At 38.6% G+C, this 25,576-nt stretch overlaps 1 protein-coding gene across 1 annotated transcript in view; it reads right to left on the bottom strand.

The window, feature by feature from the left end:
- The window catches only part of LOC128260963 (putative uncharacterized protein DDB_G0287113), an 85,512-nt gene that overhangs the window by 17,203 nt on the left and 42,733 nt on the right, over window positions 1-25,576 (bottom strand). The window contains exon 2 of the mRNA XM_052994343.1: window positions 5,882-6,076. Within this exon, the coding sequence (XP_052850303.1) occupies window positions 5,882-6,076 (195 nt within the window). The remainder of the gene's footprint in view (window positions 1-5,881; window positions 6,077-25,576) is intronic.

Below are 25,576 nucleotides of genomic sequence, written 5' to 3'. Positions count from 1 at the left end.
CAAAATCTGTTCCAGTCGATTACCGATGCATAAATCTAGGCAAGTCGAGTGGTGTCAACAGAAAATCTGTTTCATATTCCATTTCTTTAAAATATGTATGGTTAGCCTGTAATCTTGAGCAAATTGGAAACTGTATATATAAATAAAGATTAAAGATATACTTGATTAAATTGTCAAAATTACCATTGGATAAATCGCTTTATATTTAATACAGATTCAATGGTAAATGATAATTAAATGAATATGTTTATTTCATTTGCTTAGATAAATTGCCTTACATATTGTAAATATATTTAAAAAATTGGAGACTGACTTTATCAATAGCCAAAGCAAAATATTTCATACGAAGTAGATAAACAAAAATATATATTTGAATAATATTAAATATTAAATAAATATTATTTTAAACAATTCAATTCAATGTATATAATGAAAATAGCCAAAGGTAAATGATTTTTACCAAATAAATATATTTTATTCAACAGTCTGACTTTATCATTAGTGATAGTACTATGATATGATGCATGATTGAAGTACCAAAACGTAGAGATTGTTAATAAAATATATGTTGCCTTGCTCAAATTGTATTCCTTGAAATAGGCAGGGTATTTTGGGGTCTGCACCTGATTAGCTCCTGGCCAAAACCGTGGCGGTGGCACTTCATCGTTCATCGCGGACGATTACCAACTTGGCGGCCAAGTAGTCGAGGTGACATACACACTCACAGCCGCCAGTTAATTGGAATTCAGTACATGGCAACATGAGTGTGTGCGTTGTGTGTGTGTGTGGGAGAGTGTAAAGCAATTATTTTTATAACGTTAATGAGCACAGCGCATTATTGTGGATGATGGGAGTGGGAATGGGAATGGGAATGGGTTCGGATGGGTCCTCGAATTTCGGTCTGGGCTTTTCTGGTTTTGGGGGCTCAGAAGGCCAACGCGAAGGCCAAAAGTACGTGCACGTGTGGCAAATGTCGCACGACAAAACCGGAAAAAATGCAAAGAAAAACCAAAAAACGAAAAAAAAAAAAATCCAAGCAGCCAGCCGAAAATTCCCGAAAATTGTGTGCAACTTGAGCATGAGTTTGTGAATTATGTAGATGGCAATTACTGCAGAGTTTTTTTTTCACCAAAGGGGGGACTGATCTTGCATTTATTATGGTTTCAGGGGAGAGGACTCCTATCCACCACTTTCCATCACCATTTCTGGCGCAGTGGCTCCATAACTTTTGTCGTTGCTCTGCCGCCATTTACCTGTCTTTACCTTTCACCTGTTTGTCTTTCCGGCCACTCCCCCGCGCCTTTGTTTACCTTAATTATTGCCCATGTGCGTGTATCCTTCCTCCTTCTACTGAAGCTACGACACACACACACTCACACACACACTCACACACACACACACGGAGCAGCTTGTTTGTTAGCAATTAAGTTGGAATTAGAAAATTTTAATAGCATACTTAGGGGCGCACCGCACTGACATATTCCGTTTCCGTTTCCTGTGTGAGCCGGCAACAAATTGAATTTGGGTTGGCTAGAGTTACACACAAAGCAATGTGCATGTGTGAAAAGGATGTGCAGGTGCTCGCAAGGAAGTTGAGTAAAAACTGATAGTAAACTGAACGTTATTAACTCTCGCTTTCGCAAGTTTTTGTCGGTTATCACAGAAAGTAATTCAGTTTTGACAATTCCAAACACCAATTAACTTCAACATATGTGCAATGTTTTTTAAGCTATTCGAAAATGGTATTTTATTCTTAAGTTTAGTTTTGCATTATTTAAAAAGATTTAACCAAAAATGCAAAACCATTTGCCATTCTTAGTGATATTAAAAAGCTAAAACCTCGGTAATGTAACGATTTTTTTTTTGATTATTTAAGCCAAATGTATTTAAGACCATTTTAATAGCAAACCCATGGACCTTTTTGGTAGTTTTTGCGACATTTTTGTTGTGCCTGTTTTGTTTTGAAGCTTTAAGTATTTTTAAATTTCCAAATTATTGATCGTGGTCGTTGCATCTCTTAAGCTTAAAGTTTAACTAAAAAAATATGACACAAATGGAGGAGCTTGTAAAGGTATTCAAACACTTGATTTTTGCCTCAACATGTGTTTTAAACGACGGTTTTAATGTGTATAGCTACAAATGTATCTGTATCCGTATCCGTATCCGTATCTGTTTCTCTTTCGCTAGTCCTGCGGCGATTGTCTGTGGGCTATTTGCAGCATAAACACAACCGTCCTTGCACCCACACACACCCACACACACACGAGAGCGGGGGTGGGGGAGTGGCAAGTGCTAAAAACAATAAACAGCTTAAGCGCATTATGAACGTTAAACACACACACAGACACATAAACCCACGGACAAGCCCACAGCCGGACAGACACACACACAAACACACACACACACACTCAGACGAAGGCGGGGAAACGCCTTAATTAAGATTTCCTCGCAGGATGCCCAGAAACCCCGGACAGCACAAATGTATCTGTGTGCCAGGATATACATAATTGCGGTCCAATTATGAAACAGGTTGAAATGTAATGGGGATGGGTGAACTTGTCGGTTCCGATTTGCGTTTCGCACTAAATACAGACCAGCAATTACAACTTCTCATTCATTTGTGGCGTATTAATCTCTATTTCATACAATTTTAATTATACATTGCAAACATTGAAACACCAGCAACACAAATCAGCAATCCGGAGTGGTGTTTAGTTCGAATTGCATGTTCAGATGTTTAAATATTTGTTTAAAATCCCAAATGGAGACCTAAATCGGGAACTCGTTCAATTCAAATCATCAGAAAAACGATAACCCCTCATTTTACCTACGATATGATTTTTCATTTATTTTAATCATTTTCGTTATATTTAGTTTGGAATATTTTCGCCAGCAAATATTACTTATTATTGCACACAAATTTGGATCAAATGCCTAATTTTAATTATATATCAAATTGTATTAAAACGATTTTAGCCTTAAAACAACTTCGAATTTAACGAACAGCTTTTTCCTGTAAATTCGCCCCTTCCCCTTCAGTGTGCCAATCCAAAGTGCTGATAATATTTTTTGGGCTAGTCATTAGTCATATTTTCAGCAAAATATTTCAAATACACACATCATTTGGGGGAATAAACTGTGGGAGCGCTAATCAAATCCCTTCAGATTGCATGTTATGTAAATATTAACAATTAATTATAATTTTAATAATGTATATGTGCAAATATGGGCTTCGGTTGGGTCGGCCGAAATCAGCATTCAATAGGCGGAATGCATAATAATTGTTTTGCAACATTATTTATCAAGGGAGTGAGTCACATTAGTATGTACATAAATACACTTTCAATGTTGTTTTATTCTATAAATTTTGGGTACATATATTTTATTCTAAATCATCTAGTTTTGGGCTAATAATTCAAAATATTATTAAATTGCCAAGCAATTTAAAATTACTGCAATTCGCCGGTTTAAGTTTTAAGTGCAATGAAGGGACTTAATTGTTTTTCCCTCCATACTTTCCTGCCATTAAACAGGAAACACCTTCCAGGTGTCCGACGGCCAACTTTAAAGTGCCTAAGAGGATGTGGCTGGGCTCTGGGAAAATGTTCTGCCCAGTGTCTACTAACAATGTTGCCTTTCCCCCCAATTAATAATGGCTTTTTACCCATGTTCCGTCCTCCAATCGGACGCATTCATCTATGCAGTTGGCAACTCCATTCTTGTGCTTCTGCATGCGGTTAAATAATATTTTAATGGCGGCAATCAAAGTTTTAATTAAACGCTTAAAGAGTTGTGCGGTGCACACATGTGCCATAGGAGCAGAACAAAAAAAAGGCAACCAGAGGGTTGAAACTAAATCCAAACAAGAGTGGGTGGCAGAGTGGGCTGGAAAACTGGGTGGCAAAGTGGGCGAGTGGGTGGGCACGTCCAAGGCTAATGGAGCGCAGGCGACCCAAAACATAAACAAAAACTTTCGCAGCGATATTTTAATAGTTTTCCCCCGCTCTCGCCTTTTGTCTGTGTTTTTAAGCCGGCGGTGACACTTAGCCAAATATAATATGGCTTTTATGTCAGCCACTTGCAGAAAATTGCTTTGGATCGGGTGATGTTGGAGGGGGGCGGGGAAAGGGGGAAGGGTGTGGGGTTTTTCGCTCTGTGACATTTTTTGCTGCCTCCAGTTTTTCTACCCGTTTCCCGATTTTCAGGCCCTTGCTCCTGCAGATGCTTCTGCTGCTTTCTTTCACGTACTCTGGCCTTCTTGTTCGGAGTTTGGCAGATCCGTTTTTGCTTTGGCTTTTGGCTTTTGGCTGTGCGGATGCGGAATGCACGGCGAAAAATAATCACCAAGTTTTCTTAATTATTTATATATTTTTAAATTCAAAAGACTCTTTCACAAAGCAACTCTTTCAAATGCAAGTTAAAACTAATTTTTAAAGTACATGCTTAAAATTGTACTTTAATGCTAGGATTTAGTTTATAATTACTATGACTTGTAATGATTTATTAAGCATGAAAATTTTATCAATGGTACATGGTACATACAAACTAATCACCAAGCATTCTTACCTATTTTCAAATCGCCTTAACAAAACTTATTTTTACGCTTTTTATGTTAAGATTATATTTGAAATTATTATTAACTCATGTTTTGGGCTTGAATTTTTGGCTGTTTGTATATGGATCACATATATTGATAACATAGAACATAAATTTAATGATTTCAAGCATTAAAATGTATTTTGATAACAGTAAGTAAAGTTGAAATTGGTTTCAATATTTTGGCATTGGCTTCTTCTTTTAAATTTAAATATTCAATTATTAATTAATTAAAAAACACCAATGGTACTGCTTAAGCGCAAACTCACGGTTGCCGTGAAACAAATAAGTTTGATTGGCAAATGTAATTAATTGCTCAACTCCTAGGCTTAAAAAAATGGAGTACAGAAATATTGTAATTGGTAAACTTTAATGCTGCGTGTGCAAAGGGCAATTCGAAAAGGTTTTAACTTTCCGGAAAGACAGCACCAAAAACACCCACATAACATCGCAAAAACAATGGATGGCGGGAGTGCATCAGAGGTCTTTGATGCCGCTGTCAGTCAACTTAGACAGCCGTCTGTAGCCTGGTTTAGATGCAAAAGCTTTTTTGCGTGCCGCGTCGTTGCTAGGGACAAAAGATATCCTGCAACTACAGCGAGGAAGCGGGTCAAGGGTTGTGGGATGATCAAATCAGCGTGTTTATGACGTCTAAAGCTTTCAAAAGCGAAGGGAGCTAGCTAGCTTAGTTCCATTTTAACCCAATTGTTGCTCAGCAAATTTTGTGGTTTCTCCTAATAAATTATTAAAAGACTTTTTTACAAAATATTTAGGTCGAGAATAAAAGGATTTTATGTCTAACTTAGCGGTTTTAGCCAGCTTTAACAAAAGCCTTTTAAATATTTATAAATGGCGAGTTATAACGCTGCCCTGGCAAGAATTTTTTCCTAAACATTATAAAAAATATTTCGGCACGCTGAGATAAATAATGCCTGTTTAGGCAAAATACCTGGATGAAGCGGTCCGATTGGAAACATTTAAAATAGTGTATTTATTTAGTCGAATGCTTATTCATTTTTCGTCACAAAATTTGATATCACTTATTATGTATGTTGAAGGTCCGATTGTCACGACTTTTCTGCCTCGCTCAGAGATGTTTTTGTTTGATTGATAGTTGAGAAAGAAAAAAACTATATATTAATATAATATATTTATCAGGTATGGTCTTAGATGGTACGCGAATAAGTCTAAAGTTATCCTTAAATTTGTTCCATATAAATATTGTTGTTTTTATTTTAAAATATTTGCGGCTAAAAGAGATTGTGGATCAATCTTTGCCACTTACCGCGCAATATCTTTTTGTCGTGATGTCCGTGGCAGCGGTATCCTTGGCAGCTGCGTTTTTGCTGCAAAGTGGGGCAGTGTTTGCCCCCGTTTTGGGCCGCCTGCAAGATCTGGCGGTTGCGGGTCATCATCCCAGTGCCGCAGCTCTTGTCACACTCGCTCCAGGCCCCGAAGTCGCCCACCTGGCAGTCCAGCACTGAAATCGACGAAAAAGTAGGATGTTTTGCTTAGTTTGATGATGCTTAAGAAGAAGAAAAGAAACTATTAAGAAAGTGTGAAAACAACTGGTGCTGGCTTAAGCTGAAAATTTACAAATCAAGGAAAAAATAACAGCCTTAGTTTCCCATAAAGATCAATAATAAAATAACAAAGTTACAGTTGACTAGAAAGTAATGAATGTTTTTTTTTTTTTTGTAATATATTGAAGGGGGGCAAGTCCTGAATTTCCAGCCAAGACTCAAGGACACGGCGAAGGGGCATTTATCTTAACTGGAACTAAGCCTAATTTAGACAAAGAATCTGGCAAATTGCAATTGACATGCCACTAAACGCACTTGCCGGCCAAGCTCAAGTTTTTTAATTAAAAACGATGCAGCAGGGAAAATTAATTAAAATCCATAAGCCTTGATTGCGCTACTGGCTGCCCAAAGCATTGGCTTTGTGCCTCCTGCATTTGCCTTCGGGGCTAGCTAGTTGTTGGTGTTAATCAAGCACCCCAATCCCCTACCCCTGACCTCTGACCCCCGGCCCCCGGCCCCCGACCCCCGACCCCTGACCCACTGAGTTGCCGGCAAGCGCTAATGAAGCCACAAAAAGCTTTCCACAAACGAATTGAAATTCGCCTCGGCTGCTTGCTCAGCTGTTGCATTGGGCGAAAAATTGGTTATGGCTAATAATTTAGAACAGTTTAGGTTCTATTTCGAATACCCTTTTGTTCACATTGCATTTATGAGGGAATTTTAACAGGCGAATTATACCCGCACAAAACTCAAAATACATTTGCAGAGCTGCGTCGAAACATTTGCATTCCAAAAAACACACAGAAAACACACTAATTTATAATTTCACTTGTAAATTAAAAAATAAAATCAATTGGCATTTGAATTTGACATTATCTTATGAGTGATCGTAAATGTAATTATGCTACTTTTAATAGTTCAAACATTTGAATATTTAATGTTCAATTGCATCGACAAAGCAAAGAAAATGCATCAACGTGAGTTTAGGTAAATGGTTATGTCTGGCTAGCTTAATAGCTATTTATGTATAACAGACCTTATTCAGTAATCAGCTATGACTTATTTTAGTTACTATCAAAGCTTTCTGTCCCAACCTTTAATATTTATTCATACTTTCTCGTACAACGTCCTTCGATGCCAAGCTATCCTTGGTGCCAACTACTTTACGCGATCGCCGGCCCAGCGGCATTTCCAGGGGGTGATTTCGCGCAGTGCACCAAGGCAATTTATATTTTCATTTTCACCATCGACTCCCGGCTTTTTATTGTGGCCGCGCGAAATTAGAAGGACGAAAAAGAAGGACGAGAAAAGGACGAAGGCGCCATTCGCGCGAACATAGCGACGGGATAATAGAACTAAGTGCAGGAGCTGCCGCTTCTAGCTGGGGGTGGAATAAAACTAAAGTAGTTAAAATTATGATTGCATTGGCTCCAGCAACGGCTCCTTCACATTGTCCTCTTTTTTCCCGCCTTTTTCCCGCTTTTCCCCAATGACCGGGCGTTTAGCATATTGTGCGGGGCCCATGAATGCGAATGCGGGCGAAGTTTCACCCAGGAAAATGGAGTTTGGAACGCTCAGCCAGTGCAGTCAGGTCAGCTTTTATTCTGCCTTTAATACCTACCCAGTTCTTAAAAGATTTTACCTATAATATGTTTTTTTTTTGTGAAAACTTATAGATTTCCATAATGTTATTTGGCTAGATAATATATGCTTAATGTATATGTAATATTTTCCTCCAATAAATGTGAAATACTGAATTATTGAAGTCCCAAGTGGTATCATTTTATATAGGGTTATATTTATGTATTTAAGTATTTTTGTTTGGATTACCCATGTGCTTTAATGTCTATTTAATTTTTAAAAGGTCCGTTATTCAAAATAGAAATACAAAAAGAGATATATATCTTTAAGGTTGTCCATTGGATTAATCAAATGAATTTGTATGTAATATTTACGCAACAAATTTATATATGTATATATGTATATTGATTTATTATATTTCAAATACTGAGCTAAAATATAGCTGATAATATGCAAGAGCTCAAACGGACAATTGGACATGGTTAGTGGATATATTGTGATCGATATTATATATGTAACTAAAAGACCTGTCAATATTTTAACCCAAGCCCATTAAAAGCTTAACAGCAAGTATAAATTAAAAGGACTACTGCCACTCCTGCCAAAATCAGGACATCGATGGCAGCACTGACCCGCAACGACTCTGGGGCTTGTTGTGCCAATAAATGGCATTATGCTGCTTAGCAATCAAGCCACTTGATTGTTGTGGCGCAGCGACAAGGAGTTCAAAATTAGATGGCCAGCAGGAGCAGGAACAGGAGCAGCCGTTGCAGCAGGTCCATTGCTTTCAGCCGTCGGTTAGCTGCTGCTTAGCGCTTAATACCTGCCTCCCTCGTCCTTGGTCCTTGGTACTGCATCCTTTGTCCTGCCATTTGCCACTTGCCACTTGGCAGTTGGCTGTTGGCCGCCCGGCAATTTGCCTGCTACGCTGACCGGGCTGAAAATTATAATGAATATGGCCATGACAGTGGGAGTGCGAATGATGAAGGCAGCCGCTGCTCTTAATAGACATACACTTTGATTGCCTTTGATTCACTGCCACCGGTCATTATAGCCAACACTTTCTGGCGGAAGATCAGCGAGATTTAAACTAAAGGAGGTTTACGAAAGCTATTTGCCTTCCCTGGGAAATATACAAATTAATATTTGGTAACTTAACATCTGTAGCTCAACAGTGTACAATTGGTTTGGAAAAACATGTATAATTGTAGTAAGTTAACATTAAATTGGAATTTTTCCTTTTGCTATTTTATTAAAACGAAACTTGAATTTGTTGTATTTATATTTTGAAAAACAAAAGTTTCTTACCTAAGTTATAAATACTGTTGGGTCATAAAACCTTGTTTTAGTCGAACATTACAGAAATCAATTTCAGATGACAAGTAATTTAGCTTTCGTTGGTATTCTTTATGTTTTAGTGTCCCTCAAAACCGAACGCAAGCGTTAAAGATTTATTTTTCGAGTATAAATATACCATAAGGAGTGGCCAAATTGCTGAGTGAAACCGATTTTATAGCTTCATTTAGGAACTATTTGAACATTTTATGACCAAGCTTTCGCTAAAGCGAATTGTCGAATTTAAGCGGTGGGGACTCAGGGAAAACTCTGCGGCAAAGTCACAAATATTCCAGAATCGCAGCAGCTGCACTCGACTTGAGCACTTGTCACCGTGTTGTCGCTGATGCCATTACTGCTGACTACTTGACTGCTGACTGCTGATGTTGCCGCTGTGCAGCTGATGTTGCTGCCGTGCTGCAGGCATTGCTGCTGGGTCCGCACTTCCTTGGGGCTCACATGTACAACATAACTCACTGTCGCAGTTGTGGGAGCAAAAGTGGGAGTCAATGTGGGGGGACTCTAACTGACCAGCAACTCAGGAGGGGCCAACACCACTCCCGATTCCCGACTCCCGATCCCCGATGGCCCGATGGCGGCAACTGGAAAATGTTTGGCCCACGAAATGGACCAACAAGCTGGCCAAAACAGCACAACAAGGGGCCATGGTTATTTGTGGTCAGCGAAGTAAAACAAATGGCGTCAAATGCGGGTACCATGGTACCCAATGCACTTGAAGAATTATCCATCACATGCCTGCAACGGGATGCCAAGATTGGGCAAAACATACATCTTACAATTCAATTAAATCGAAATTGGCATGCTTGTTAGATCAGGACAAGAATCAATAAATACATTCGTTTCGATACTTTTTTTTTTGAGATTGTTGGTTAACAGGTATACAAACATATTGGCTAATTACACACAATTTTAATGGATTTTTCGTCAAAAATTTTGGCCAAAAACAGAAAAAATTCAAAAATTTTACAAAGGAAAAATATTTATTAGGGCTTTCATACAAAATCTGATTTATGTACTAAATTTCGGTGTGAAGTTTTCAAACCTGTCCACAAATAAATAAATATTTGAAAGCATTTGAAATGCATTTTGAAATTAAAAGCTTATATTTTTATTAAACGTATATTTTATCCTCAGAATAGAATCTCACAATTTTATATTGGCTTGCATCTAAACTGCATTGAGTGACCAAATCGTAATACTTTGCTGCTTAATTCCTTTCATAATTTAAGGTAATTTGAATCTAACTCAGAGCCAAATAAGTTTTTAAGTGTGGTGTCGCGCTGGCACTCATTGTTCCAGTTTTTGGCCCTGTCGGCCATTGTGCTCGGCTGCGTGTGTGCTTGGGTGTGCCTGAGTGTGTGCGAGTGTGCCGGAGTGTGCCGGAGTGTGCCGGAGTGTGGCCCCGGTCGAGTCAAGGCAAACAAATGCTTTTGACAAACTCAAGGGGCGCAGATAAGGCAAAGAATGGACACTGAAATGCGGCAACAGCTGGAACATCGCATTCAGCCAGGCTCTAATTACGTAACAAAGCGGCAGCAGCAGCAGGATCTCAACCATTTCGCACTTCTGGCCCTTGTGCCCCGATAGTCGGCATCCGCTGCATTATCGTTATTGCCCGGAATTCTGCATAAGTCGAGCCAATTCGCAGTACATCGCCTGACAGCTAATCCCGGAGAACAAAGCAGCCAGCAGCAGCAGCAGCAGCAGTTGCTGGGCAAAGTTTTCTGGCCAAAAGACAGGCAGTTTGCAGTGGCAGGCAAAAGTTTGCCGCTAGCATATTTCAATAACCGATATTACCTTCAATGCCGCACTCAGATGGGAGCTTCCCAGCGAACGAAACGGGCTGCCAGTGATGGGAAAAGTCCAACTTTTCGCTTAGCCAGATGGGGTACTAGGTATAATCCAAAACAAAAACATAAAATTGACTGTCTCAGAGGTGCACAACGGCCATGATATTATATTAATAGAATAAATATTTGCATAGGCTTGTTTCCAATACCAAAACTAGCCCCCATATGCAACGTTTTCCAAAAGGAACGACCTTTTTTCAAATAATCAATTATGAACAGACTTAAGATCTTTGGTAAGAAGGCATATTTTTAAAAGTAGAAGTTAGAAGTAGAAGAAGCACAAAAGATAAAAAATACAATTAAAGGCTTATTTTTTAATAAAGTAGATTGTTTTTGCACATCTCAATACTTGTGTATTTATAAGTCATTACAACATTTTCAAATTGTTCAAGTCAGAAACATAAGAAATCCAAAGTTTTTAGTGAGAAATTATATTTTGGAAACCGATTTAAGAAATTTTCTTTTAATTAAGAATACATTTTTTTTTGTAATATATATATAAAAATTTGTGTAAAATTTAAAATACAATTCAAGACGTCATAAAAATGTGCTGAGAACTTGAAAGTTAATATTTATTGGAAAACATTAGCAAAGTTTTCATGGAGAAACCTATTTTGTATCTTTCCCATCACTTGAATGGAAGTTTTCAGCCGCTGGAACATCCGAGTGTTGTCATAACAACAACTGAAAGTTGCTCCAAACACTTTGGCTTTGTGAAGTTCGTCGGCAGCACTTTGAACGCTCCCAGTGATTGTCATTGCCACCCCATTCTCCATTCTCCATCCCATTCAGAATTCAGAATTCAGAATGTCACGTTGCCACGTTGCCAAACTTCTGAAGGACCAAAAATATTTAGCCAAATATTTGCTACCGCCCATGGGCTATTCTTCATCGGCCGTCAAATTGTTTTTTAATTGCAATGCAATAAATTCACGCAGCTAAATTCAATTACGAATTACAATTGCTGTCCTGGCACACACAGCGATTTGGCATTCAAGATTACAATTATACGCACCCATGAACACATTTGGCCAGGCCGTTACACACAGTATCCACATTATATACAATATATGTAGTACGTATTTGTATACTATATTATATGGGGACGATGTGGCGTCCGAAAAATATTGCAATTAATATATGCGACGGAGCTGGGCATTTGCCAATATGCCGAAAATTGGCCTCGTGTGCCAGCCATTCACGCAACAAATGGGAATATATGTACACATTTATGGCTTCCCTCGTATTTCATTTGCCTATGTGCCGTTCAGTTTTTAACAATGTGGCAAATATTGGCGTGCCACCTCAAAGAATTGCCACTTTGCCAGCTAAGCAATTGGCGTGGCCCCAAAAAAGGAAAAATGTGGGACATGGAAAGGCAAAGTCGACTGCCTTTTTATTTCACTGGCTTACAAAATAAAACGAAATTAAAGATAGGTAATTAGTGAAATTGCAATATTTAAGCCACATCCTGTAAAGAGGTTACAAGGCATTTTCCAAATCAAAAAATAAACATATCCACAATAAGCTAAATATGCAAAACCAAATGGAAACATATAAAATATATAATGATAACTTATGACCTTTCGGATAATAGTTTCTTTGTTTTTCAGCCATTTTTAGAATAAGGTCCAAAATATCCCCTTTAAATTCAAATAGATATGCTCATATAACATTTTCAAAACAGTTTAATAACCCGGCATACTCAAAAACGATTTAAGCTTTCTGATTGTGCTTAAAAATTTATTACAATCAGTAAAGTATAACAAAAATAACTCAATAACTTTATACAAAATAATAATTTGCAAATAAATGCATTGCCGGCCAAGTCTTTCCAAATTGACAAATGTAATTAAGTGTGTCGCCTTTGAAGGCCCACCTGTTTTCGCTCAGTGAAGGGCTGACCACCTGAGCGATATGTGTATGTGCGCATGTGAGTAACCAACAATGCCTGAAATGCTGCATTGTAGCGGGGAGAAATATGAAATGAAATTTGTGGAAATTGCAGCTGCATTCTTCTTGCACTTAATATTTATGGCATAGCTGCACTTAATTAAATCCCTGACAAGCAACTAAAATAAAACTCTTTGATATGCTACCAGCCACACCCCCCGCCCCCGACCCCCGCCCCTCGGCCCCTTTTAAAACTGTGAACTTTGTTTTCTGGACACTCCATGTGCTAAAGTATATTACTTTGGCATGGCTTCTGGCACGACAAAGTTATAATAGCCCTTTGCAGCAGAAAGAGTTGCAGGGGCGGCGGCCAAGGGGGCGTGGCAACAGGGGCTGCGGTGTGCTAAAAGCGAGTGTAAGTCGGTTGAAAACACTGTTGCAAGCCGCCGCCGACGACGTCGACGACAACACGGCGGATACGTAACGGCTGGACCAAATGCGTATGCGTTTGTTCCGCCGAATTCGTATTATGGTTTGGGTTTGGGTTTGGGCTTGTTTTTGGGTTTGTTTTAAGCCTTGGCTGGGAAGTGTGCCTGCCAACACTAAATGCAAATTATAATTTGCTAGCCACAGTTGCGGGGTTCGCGGGATCGGTCCTGGCAGTCCAATTACCTAGACGACCTCGACACAACCTTCTCGCAATGAAATTTCCAGGGGGGGGGGAGGGGGGGGAAGCTAAATTTAAATTATTTTGCTATGCTGTGCAAATGGGTTGCAGTGCAATGCGTCGCATAATGTAGATCCAAGAAAGGTTGTTTTCGTATATTAACATATTGCCTAAGGGTTATGTTTTAGACTTTAAATACTGAATAAGTAAGAGCATCTTAATATTATTACAAATTATGTTGGAGCTAATGAGCTATAACGCCACCTATTGGGTAATGGCGCTACTTGCCGTTTATGCAGGAACTAACTATTAATCTAATTAAGTCTTAATGGAACTCAAGTAATTGAGAGCAAATGTAGGAAATTCCAAATGAAAATAATATATTTTGGTAAATATCCAATCAGACGGAAGCTTTTCAGCTAAAGTCTGCAAAGAGAGTGATTTGATTTCCAAAATGGGAGTAACCAATTGTGAAATCATTCACACTTTCAGACCTAAATGATGTAAGGCTAATAATTATAATATTAAACTAATAAAGAGCAAAGCAAGTTGCTAATGCTGTCAACATTAAATTCCAATTGGAAAGCTACCAGGGATGGATGGCAACTAAAATACTTGATTTAATGAAACTTATATAAAAACCCATTGACCATAATTATACAAATAAAATATGTCACGTTATGAAAACCGGAAGTTCTTAGTTTGACCACAACCACGTGTGAAATAAAATCACTTGGCTCATTTTTTGTTATAATTGAACATGCACAATCAATTTAAGCTACAGGAATTCACGGATCACAACTGATGCCCGTAAATATTAAAGGTTAAGCTCTAAAGTACGCATTTCAATAGCTCCAATTTATTGCCTTCAAAATATGATTTTAATTAAAGTTGGCTTTTGGTTCTTGGATCGCTAGTTTTGGCCCTCACTGTATCGCAAACCCGTGCAAGAACAAGGGCAAATTCATGGGGATGCAGATGCAGCTTGGACAACTTCTGACCAACCCAGATCCAAGGCCAGGAAAGCAGGCAAATGCATTTGCACAATATTGAAACCTGAGCAAACAAACATGTGCCAAACATCAATATTCGGGGCGATTTAAAGGCTCTGGGCGGCTCTGGGCTGCTCTGGGCGGATCTGGTCTCTGCGGGCAGGACGAAAATCTCTGGATTAGGTCAGCAATTACAATTTGGCCAATGGACTTGTTGGCCACGCACAAAGGCACATCTCCGTCCGAAAGCCGAACAACTTTCACATTGCGGTGCAAGGGCGAGGGCGATGACTGGGCCGAGTGTGCAACTAATTTGACCAACTATTGCCGCAACACAACCGCGTACTTGGAGCACTTTGCTCCTCGATGAGCTCAGCTGGGATCAGGCCAGCTCAGTATTCGCACAAATTGCTGGGACGACTCCGACTCGATTTCAAATTGGAATCGAAATTCGCAGTTCGCAGTTGAGTGCATTGCAATGAGTTTCGGCATCAAAGACTAAATCAAGTTCGGTCCAGCAGAGCCGGACCAAACCAAACCGAAACAAAACGAAACGAAACGAACCAAATTCGATACCAAACATGAAAAATTCAAAATCCCTCCCCGAATGTGTTAACCCAAAGGTGTCCGAATCACACACCCTTAACCCCCCGACGGTGCCGGCAACGGACCAACGCGCCCCAATAAATGCGAATCTGCCACATTGCGGCAAGAGTTTTATTCCTGCCCCTGACGACACGACCCGTTTGCAATCCATTAACAGGCAAAATTTGATCAACATCGGGGGAAAATCAACTTGAGAGAATTCCGATATGCCATGGCTTCTGTGAAGCGGCATCGAATCACACAGCCGCGCACTAGTTTATCCATAAAAAAACCAAACTGCCTTTATATACTTTACATTTGCTAAAAAAAATTTGTAGCATTCTTTTCTCTTTCGCTGTAAATGTTAAAATATAATCATATAATTTATTATGATTTTGCTGGTAATTAAACGTAGTTAATCCAAATATTTTACACTCAATTTATATGAAAATATATCAACATTTTAAATACTTCTATTAGGCTGTTTTAAGAATTGCTTTTATTATCTACAAATTTAATTTAAATTGAAACCATATTTAACTTAACTACATACAATAAATTGAAATTAAATAGGAAATAAAATACTTTTATATAAGATCATGCAACTTGTTATACATTGTATTACATATTATGATTTAACATTTAATTGAAATATTCGATATAAAATGTTGAAATCAATAGTCACATATTTATATTTACTCGTCCATTTTTTGTTATAAGTGTAAAATTTCCAAGTGTTATTTTGATTCAGCACCCTTAGTTGATTGACAAAACATATCTTTGCTCTGTCTATAAATCTTTTCTTGTTTGCCTACTTCAAATTTACTGAAAACATTGAAAGAAACCCATTGGATTGTAAATATTAAAACATATTAATATCAAAATCATGTCCAAGCTTGCTACCAATTATGAATTGGAATCCCTGAGAGTTTTTTTTCGATTCATCACCCTTAGTTGATCGAAACAACAGAGTGACCCCCTTGGCCATGACATAATAATGTCAGCGGAACCCTCTGTCCGTTCTGTTCTTCTTGTGAAACTCGCATGTAAAATTGTCCCACCTTCCCACCCTGTCAGCTCCAGTTTCCATCCGCCTCCTTCCAAAAGACTCCATCCGACGAGTGCAGCTTAATGTATTGAACCCGAGTGGGAGTTGTGCTACAAAAATGTTCAATTTGTTGCAGACAATTGACTTTATGTGCCCTGCTCTGAGTTCTGGGTTCTGGGTTCCGGATTCTTGCTTCTGGACCCTGGATGCGAATGCGGATGTGCGGATGTGCGGATGTCCGGATGTGAGTGGCACTCACTCCTGTGCGATGGCTCTTCCCCCTGGCTGGTCATCAAATTGAGCAGTAAAATCGACAAAAGCCGAAAGGGTTGTGCAAATTATTATTGCTATTATTACGACTATTACAAGTTGGCTCAGCTCCTGCTTCCAATTATTTTGGAGCTATGCATGCACGGAGGAAAAATCACCAGAAATAATATTCATATGCCAGCAAAAGCTGTATTCTAATATGTATACTAAAGTACAGAAACGAAATGGCTTTGGAATCTCTGAAGACCCCTATCAATAGGAATAAAGGTTTTCAATAAAAATCAAACTTAATTTACCTAATTTATGTAATTTTTTTTTTTTTGCCAGTGCCGAAAGGGGCAGCCAGTATAGTACTTGGGGTGTAAATCATTTTGGGGCAGATTACACTCTCTGCGCTCGCATAAATTTCGTCGGACTTTTGGGTGTTCAAATGGGCCCTTTTTGGCAGGGACTTCAGATTTGGATTTGAGTTTGGATTTGAAGCCATGGTGCACTGAGCCACGCTGCTGCTGCGGTCATAAATGGGTTATTAATACAAACACTTTCGCAGCCAGTATGCAAAGCAGGCCGAATGTGTGCAAATAAGCGGAGTTCTGATTGCCATCGTCCGCTTTATGCTTAATGCTTTATGCTGAAACATGCGGGTTGGGTGATCTGGAATACTCAGATAAATGTGTATAGTATACAGTATACGTAGAGTATACCCTCCTCCAAAAGGGAGACACTTTTCCGCTGCCCTTCACTGTGATGTGCCGTGCTGAGCTGGGCCCAGTTTATTCGCCTCGGTGCGGTTACGGCAAATTGATTTTTATGCGCTCAATTTATGTATTTCCCCAGCATATTTCTCAACGAGCACGCTCCATATTCAAAACTGTCCGCAGCAGCACACTTTTGCGGGCCACTGTGCGCCGCCACTGTGACAGCGGCAGTGGCAGTCAAAAGTAATCGACTGGCCAAATGGACTGGCAGAACTACAGGGACCATGCTGCTCGGCCAATCAATTGACTGTAAAATGTTTTAAAATTAGTGGATGGCAGGGGATCTCTTTTGCTGGGGCGCAAGTTACTTTATAATTATTTCCCTCACCGATTCAGTTGGGTAAGTTTAACTAATGACCAACTTGATTGTACAGTTTAGAAGCTATTAAATATCAACATTATGGCCATAAAGTTTAAATTTGTACAGTTTATTGTTAATTAACAAATGAGGAACATATCATCTATAAGATTTAAAATTTTAGTCCCAAATACTATAAAAAGCTTTGGATTTTGGGGAGAAACCCATATCAATACCATATAGTTGAAAATATGTATATATTTCGTGAGATTGTGTATATATTTCGGCAAACTCAAATCCCGCCCTCAAAGCGGTTATAAACATACTGCATTTTTGGTCGGACACTGAATTGTTAATGGAGGGTCAGGTCAGCCCAAGTCAATAACCACTGTGCCACCGAGTTTGCCTTTTCGTACGCTGACAGGCGGTGCAAGACAAACGATTTGCACAGAAGGAACCATGCACTCAACAAAATTGGTGGTCATTTAAACAATAATATAAGTGAATAAAGAAAACAAAACAGAAAAACTGTCGACTGCTTATCATTAACCTATAAAAGCAGACAATAAATTTTGAAATTTAAATTTATGTTTTTTGTTTTTTTTAAGCATTTTTAATTATAAAAGGGGTTACATGGTATTTTTTGCCGAAAAATTGACAAATTGTTCAGCTTTGAACGCCAATCGATTGCAAATTGGGAAATGAAATCAAGACTATTGTTTCCAAGGGCTATTATTTAATTTGAAAAACAAAAAAAATCCCTAAAGCATTTTGGTTAGGACTGACTTTTGGTTGTTTTTTTGGTTGTAACTTGGACCAAACGGAACGCACCCCTTAACTATTAATCAGAATTATTCTTACTCTTGATTATGATTACGTATAATTTTATGTTCTAATTTGTATAAAACTAAACATTTTGCTGTGTAGGGCATAAGAGTTTCGAATGGGTGTGTGTGTGTGTGTGTGTTGTTTTTTGGGCTGCAGGCCAAGTGTTCCCCAATAATTTTTCGCAGGCCAGCAGCCGTTGCGCCCCTAAGCCCGCAGTTATGAAACATTTATGCCAGGACTCGATGGGCAGTCTCCTCCGTCCACCCATTTTACCCATTGGTACCCCAACATTGTCCTAATAAAAAGCACAACAAATTGTCGACGGTCAAGGGGCATAAACAAAAGACAAAAAACCAAAAACAAAAAACAAAAAGAGGGAAAATCAGCAAAAAAAAAAAAAAAAAACAAAAAAGAAAAGGCTGTGAAGGGGCGAAGGAGAAAAGGATCCACTCTCAGTCGGTGGAAATTGTTGCTCTTTGTGTGCGATGGACACTAACAAGCCGCAGAAGGGCTATGGTGGCTGAAAAGGCAGGGCTTTGCATGTCAGTTGAATCATTTTTCTGCTAATGAAGAGCCCAACATGTGCCTAAGCATCACCCCACCCCCCACCTCCCTACCAACCATCGCATTATGAAAGAACAAAAATGTTTGTACAATTGCCAATTGAGAGCGGAGTGTGCGGAATGAGGGGCTGGTGGAACGGAACGTTGACATATTTGCCAAAAGGATGGCCTCACATCGAAGGACACTGTGGGAAAGGCAAAGTGATGCTTTCTTTCATTATTTACAATTTAAATTTACAAAAATGTTTACCATTTTACAAACTAAACTATGTTTGAAATGCAGACTATTATAATACTGTTATTAGAAACTTAGGTAAAATGAACCGACATTCTAAATAAATTAATGGAAAATTAAATGCAAACATAAGTAATCGAGCACAAAGTCCGATATTAAAACTTTAAATGTTGTTATTTGTTCATACCACGATATAACAAATATCAGACGTTTGAAACGAAAATTAAGATATGCTAAGATAAGTCTATACTAACATCTTTCTGTACAAAAAAAGCCAGCACCTTTTACAAAGTCCCATTTTGTTGTCCTGTCATTATAATCAATAGTTTGCAGAGTCCCTTCTTTTAACAATTATTAAATTTGAAAAAAATTAAATTAAAATTAAAAGTTTTAATGAGATTATATGATGCTATGGATTTTAATAAATCCCCCTGTTAATTTTTTTTGCAGCATAGACTCGTTTTGTTTTTGTCAGTGTATAGGGGATGCTTTTCTATGGAGCTTTTCGCCACTTCACTATCCTTTTTCCGGCAGTGCTGATTATGAATTTTGGTTGCTTGTTAGTTGGGAAATTGTTGAGCAATTTAAATTTGCTAAGCCCAAGGATGCGCAGTGGGTGTGGGAGTTTGGGATTGAGTGGGTGGTGGGTGGTAGTGCTTTTAGCTGGTTTGCCTACTTACCTGGCCATTGATGATTTAACCAGGTGACCAACAAAGCCAACACAAATGCGCGGGGGACGGGGTAAAAGGGACGGCGGCGTTGACTTTATTGATTTTTATGGCTCACTTGGCTTACGGCCAACCGACCACACGCCCCCTTTGTACCAACACCCAAGCCCACCCCTGGGGGACATTTCCCCGAGGGCTTGGTGGGATCAACCCTTTGCTAAACATTTCGTTTTATGCTGCTGCTGGCCGTTGCTGTGACTGCCGCCATTTTGTGTCGGCCGGCTGGCAAAATGTCATGCTATTTCTGACCCAACATGCCACATTTTTATTTATGCATGCTCCGGCGCCCACAACCGATTGCCTTTCTCCGCAAAAACGATGCCATTTGTGTGGCCACAACTGTACCCATTGTCGATAACCAATCGAATCGCAATTGGTGGTGATAAATATCGACAGTGATCGAGCGGAACACTCGAGGTTAATGTATCGCAATAATCGAACAATTAATCAGGAAACTCCAGTACTTGCTGCACCCGAAAAAAAATTTTTAAACTTTTGGGGTCGAAACATTTCTCAACAAGAAAAAGGGCCGTCTTCGGTATAGAAATGAATATAAAAAGTTTAGGGGTTATATTATTAAGTATTAAATAAATAATTATATTAATAAGACTCTCTTAATAAGACTTAACATTGAGTTTTTTTTTTTTGGTTGTGGGTATTCCGCTGGTCGACCCCCCATTAAAGGCTTCCAAAGGTCAAATCCCTTGGACGCTGCTTTGGCTGCTGTGATTTATTAAACTTTTCAACACTTTATGTGGGTAAACCAAGCAAGCAACTGGCCGGCATAGAAAGTGCAGTTGGTTGAATGGGGCAAGAAGTTGTGTGGCTTAGCTGCGACTTGCTTGCTTGCAACTCATTCATATTCATTTGCTGTAAACATTTTTCTCGCTTCTCGCAGTCACTTTGGGGCCAGTTGACAAAACTGCGAGGACTTTGAACTGCCACAATCCTTCTTGCCCTCACTTTGTGGCAAAATAAAAAAGTTTTTTCTTGAAGTTTTTGATCAAAGTCTTGCTTAACCATTTAGTTGGATTTCGGGGGTGATGTTTTATACAAAAGTTTAAAAGCTAATTCGCATTTATATAAATTACATTAGATAAATTATATTAATATTTTTATACTAATCAGGGTGAAAAATGTACAAACTTAATATATATGTATTTACAAAGGAATTTATTTTTAAATCTTTTTCAGACGTCAAATTAATTTCAATTAATAAAAAAATATATTTTAGTGAACTTTATTGTTTCTTCACTTCATATATAAATAAAAATGTTGCTTGCGACATAAATCGAAATGAGAAACTTTGTGTTTTTACTGACTTGCTCTATTATTAATCCGCCTTTCTCTTTTAGTGCAAGACATTAATATCCAGTGGTTTAATAAGTCTAATAAGCCCAAAGGTTGAGATTGAGAGAAGTCCACAACGAAATGTTGTTCCCTGCCTTTTTTTCGGGTGGCAATTTGTTGTTATTACCACTTGGTAACGGCTGTTTCGACTGCCTTCCTTTGGCAATCCAGTTGGCTTCCCATTTGCACACCCGTGTGTGCTGGCACTTTTGGTCATTACAATCGTAAATTATTTTATTTGCTGCTAATTGCAGTTCACAAAATGGCAACTGACCAACGGCAACGGGGTGGATGCCGCCCCACAGCCGCTGCGACTTTTATTGCAGCTCATAAAGCAATTAATCCGAAAAAGAGAAGACCCCCTTCCTTTTATTTGCTATATGAAACACCAACGGGCAATGGGCAATGGGCAACTGGCAGTGGCCAAAAGCCAAAGCGCTGCTAACTAACCGGGCCCAAACGAGCGGTGCCATCCGCTAATAGTTGGCGCTGGCCATTTCCAGGGGATTAGCGGCCATGTCGAACCACCAAAACATCCACACCACCGCACCGAAATCCGAAAACCCCGGGGTTCGTGGGGGGATAATTGTCAGCAGTTGCCATAGACCAATAACGAGGAATCCAATTGAAAGCATTTGAGCCGGACAGCTGAAACTGGATCGTTGAGCTAACCACATGTCCGCAAATGCGCGCGATTGGACGTTTACTGGGAAAAAAGTCACACAATTTGTGAAATTTCTATACACAGAACCAAGTGCTGATCGATATAAAATCGCCAGAAGCGCAAGGGAAATAGATGTAACAATTTTTCTTGTTACTTGTATATGCAGTTTGTTGTAATCATTCGTTGTCTTAAAAAGGAATTATGAGCCAGGGCTACATAAACATCATTTTTGATTTTCTTAAATAATTATGTTCAGTTTGCTAATGCATTGCTTAATGGGCGCACTGAAAAGTTCTTACTGTTGTCCTTAACAAGGGTTTAAAGTTAAAGCTAGCATGTAAAAAGCTTTTGAAAAAAATTTTTTAAAATGTTTTTAATAACTCTTTAATCCAAGAATCAATTTCAGAAAATAATATTCAATTCCCTAGAGCCGATGTGGGATGGTTAGTCACAGATTGATTGAATTTACCTTTAGTTATCCCCTTTTTAAATTACAATTTTCATTATTGCATGCCTATTCGAATTTTAATATTGCTAATTGAGGTATTGCAAAAAAATTGCAATTTTTTGTGGACTTAAACAAGCTTAAGTATTGAACAAAGCCAAGGGGGATTTTCTTTTTGGCTTGTTTGCCACCGCTTGTAATGACTGCAAACATTTCAATTTCAATTCAAGTTTTAATTGCTTGTAAAATTGCGTTTTTAATGTTTTTTTTTTTTTTTTTGTTTTTGTTTTTTTGCCCTTTAGCTATTGCTTATAGGTATTTTTTTTTGGTTGTTGCTGTTGTTGTCGCTGGGCAAATTGTCTTTTTCCCCATTTTTTGAGCTTTAGTTTGTTTTGGTCTGTTTTCGCTGCTGGCTGGCCAACGAACAAATACAAACCTTTAGCCCAAATGAAACCAATTTCCGGAATGTCCATGTGCATGTGTTCTTGTGCCCGTGTGTGTGTGTGTGTTTATCTAGCTCAATGTGTTTGTGTAGCGTGTTTGTTGGTGGCATTCAAATGGTCGCTTTACATTATGCAAGCAAATTTGTTCAAAATTAGTTGGAATTGCTTTTCCACCGCCAGCCAGTTGTTGGCCAAAACAAGGGGGCTGGGGCTCGCCAGATAGGTCTAGTGTTGATAAGCAATCAGGGGGCGTGAATCAAATGGTTCTGATCAAAGATGGTCGAGCTCTATTGTGGCCCTTAGATCTACTTTATATGCCAGTTTGATGTTAAATGGGCAGTAAATCATTTCAATTTCGGAAAATACCTTTTCTAGATGGCCTTTCCTATTCAGCCAATAGCTAAGACTTACCAAATATTATTAATATTGTTTATTTGCTTGATTTTTTCACCTATTCTACATTCAAATACTGATTTTAAAATACATAAATATAATAATTTTGTTTCAGTAATTACTAAATTGGTAAACACAAACAATAAATTACAATAAATTCAATTAGCTATTGCAATATTTTAAATGTTCCAACAAATATATATGTGCAATTGCCTAAAATATGCTGACAATTATTTAAAAGTTAAATAAATGTTATTATACGTGAGTTCAAAGAATCTGGTGAAATCTTCAAGTGTTTAACTTGCTTGCTTTTTAAATCAAATATTCTTATTGGCTATCAGTGTTTACTTATAACCTTCTTGTTATTCGAAAGATAAAATATCCTGATTTTTTATACATATTTTGAGTGTGTTTAAATCACCTACAGATGCCCGTTTGCCCCTGTGTTTCGTTATCAATTGTGCGAGGGACACGTTGTTTATGGCGCTTACATTTCTGGTATCAGTCACACAATGCGGCTAACACACACACACACACGCATACTCACACATAAACATTTAAGAGTGTTTACATTCTCGCTTTGACATTTGATTTCGCTTATCGGACGGGGACGCATGCTGGCCCACCATGGGGACCATAAAAAGTGTCGCCTATGGAATACGGAAAGCGGAGAGTGTAAAGAAAGCAGGGGAGAAAGGACCTGAAACGCTAAAAAGAAGCATCAACAAGCGACCGATTTGTTGTTGTCAAGTCTGGAAGGTCCTTCGATCCGAACATTTCAGCACACGTCGTTACCGCTTCCGTGCTGCCCGACATTCCCCGTCCGTCATGCTCTTCTTTTTTTGGGCCATGGGCTAAAACATGCCTCAATAGCTTTTAGCATTAAATTTAGACTTTTATGTGTTTATTTGCTTTGCACGTTTCATTTTGCTGGCACTTTGTCTTTGCATTGCCTTTCACCTCCTTCTTCCTCGCCTTTCCCCTCCGCTTTTCCGCCCTTTTCCCCCCATTTTCCGCTGTCCATCCCGTCCGTTCGTGTCCCTTTTTTCCGGCCGCACTTCCAGTTCGACCCCGTATGTCTCCGTGTAAGTTTTATTTAATACGACAAATGGCCTGTAACTGGGATTTAAATAAATGTAGCCAACATCCAAGTCATGTCCCCACAAGCAAATGTATACACATATGCGTGTACATATAAGCATATATGCACTTGATTACACTTGATATACTTAGTGTGACAGGCATATCTGCCATCGATCGGTGGAACGGCCTACGGAGCGAATAAAATTTTCATTTTTATGTAGCTGCTGAGCATAAGAAACAAATTTTCCAGCTGCGGTGCCGGGAAAGGGTCCTTCGGGGAACAGAACAAGGGAATCTGACCGAACGGATGCCCTGACCCGAGACATTGAGCTGAGGAAAAGTGGACTGGCAGTAGTGCATATAACGAATTTTAAATTATGGACAAGCCGTATGGCAAGAAACAGAACTTGTGGAGACTGAAAAGGCGTTTACTTTCAGTCTTAAACATATCCAATTTCAGAACTCTTTATATTTTAACAACATTTTTTCACGACCTAAGGTCACCATGTTACATGCCTTTTTTTGTTGATTATAGTTGGTACTAAAGTTGTCTATAGCAAATTTGCATTCCAAACTAAGCCCACTTATCGAGCAATTCTTAGCACATATCAGTCAAAGGCATTGCTTACGCTCCACTGAACAGCATCGGAGAAACTCAGACAACTCGATGATACCTTCACTAACAAGCTGCATTCAAATGCAAAATACTCGGCTCAACTCCCCCAACTTTCCACTTTCCACTCTTCACTCTCCACTCAACTCTAAATCGGCAAACAGGAAATATGAGATATGCATAGAACATGATGGCCACGGGCGCACAGAAGAGCCGTCTTATGTTTAGCTCTAATTGCACCTTCAGCCCGGGGAAGTTGTGTCGGCGAAAGTGTCCGTTTTCGGCGGCTTCTTTTAACTCATGCCCGCATGAAAATTGCCCAAAAACTGGGAAGAAGACACCCAAAAGTTCACTAGGAAAATAAAGAGTATCTAATATATCTAAATATATGTATATAAGAAAGTTTAGCAACTGACACTTTACTGAGAGTTTCTGTTTTTGTAACCAATATATCAGTTTATAATAAAATTCTAGAAGAGTGAAGTACAACTAACGATTATTCACCATAATATTTAATTCTCGCCCAAATATTTTAAATGCTGACTATTTTAAAACCTATCAAATAACAGTAATGGCAATTACTGATCTTATCAAATTAATAATAATTAATAAATATATTTAGTTTTTAAAAATTATCTAGATAAATATAAGTTTGATATTTTTTAAGATAAGATATTTGTCAAAATACACATTATTGATTCATGCTATTAAAGGAATGAGAATTAAAAAATGAAAGCACTTGGAACTTCCGTATATCCTTTAAATAATTAATCTCTTTCTAAGTCATTTGCATATTTATTTTTGGGGGTAGGCG

This window comes from Drosophila gunungcola (assembly GCF_025200985.1).
Source record: "Drosophila gunungcola strain Sukarami chromosome X unlocalized genomic scaffold, Dgunungcola_SK_2 000046F, whole genome shotgun sequence".
Taxonomy (NCBI): domain Eukaryota; kingdom Metazoa; phylum Arthropoda; class Insecta; order Diptera; family Drosophilidae; genus Drosophila; species Drosophila gunungcola.
The sequence above is the reverse complement of the archived record's forward strand: the minus strand, read 5'-3'. Positions and strand labels throughout refer to the sequence as shown.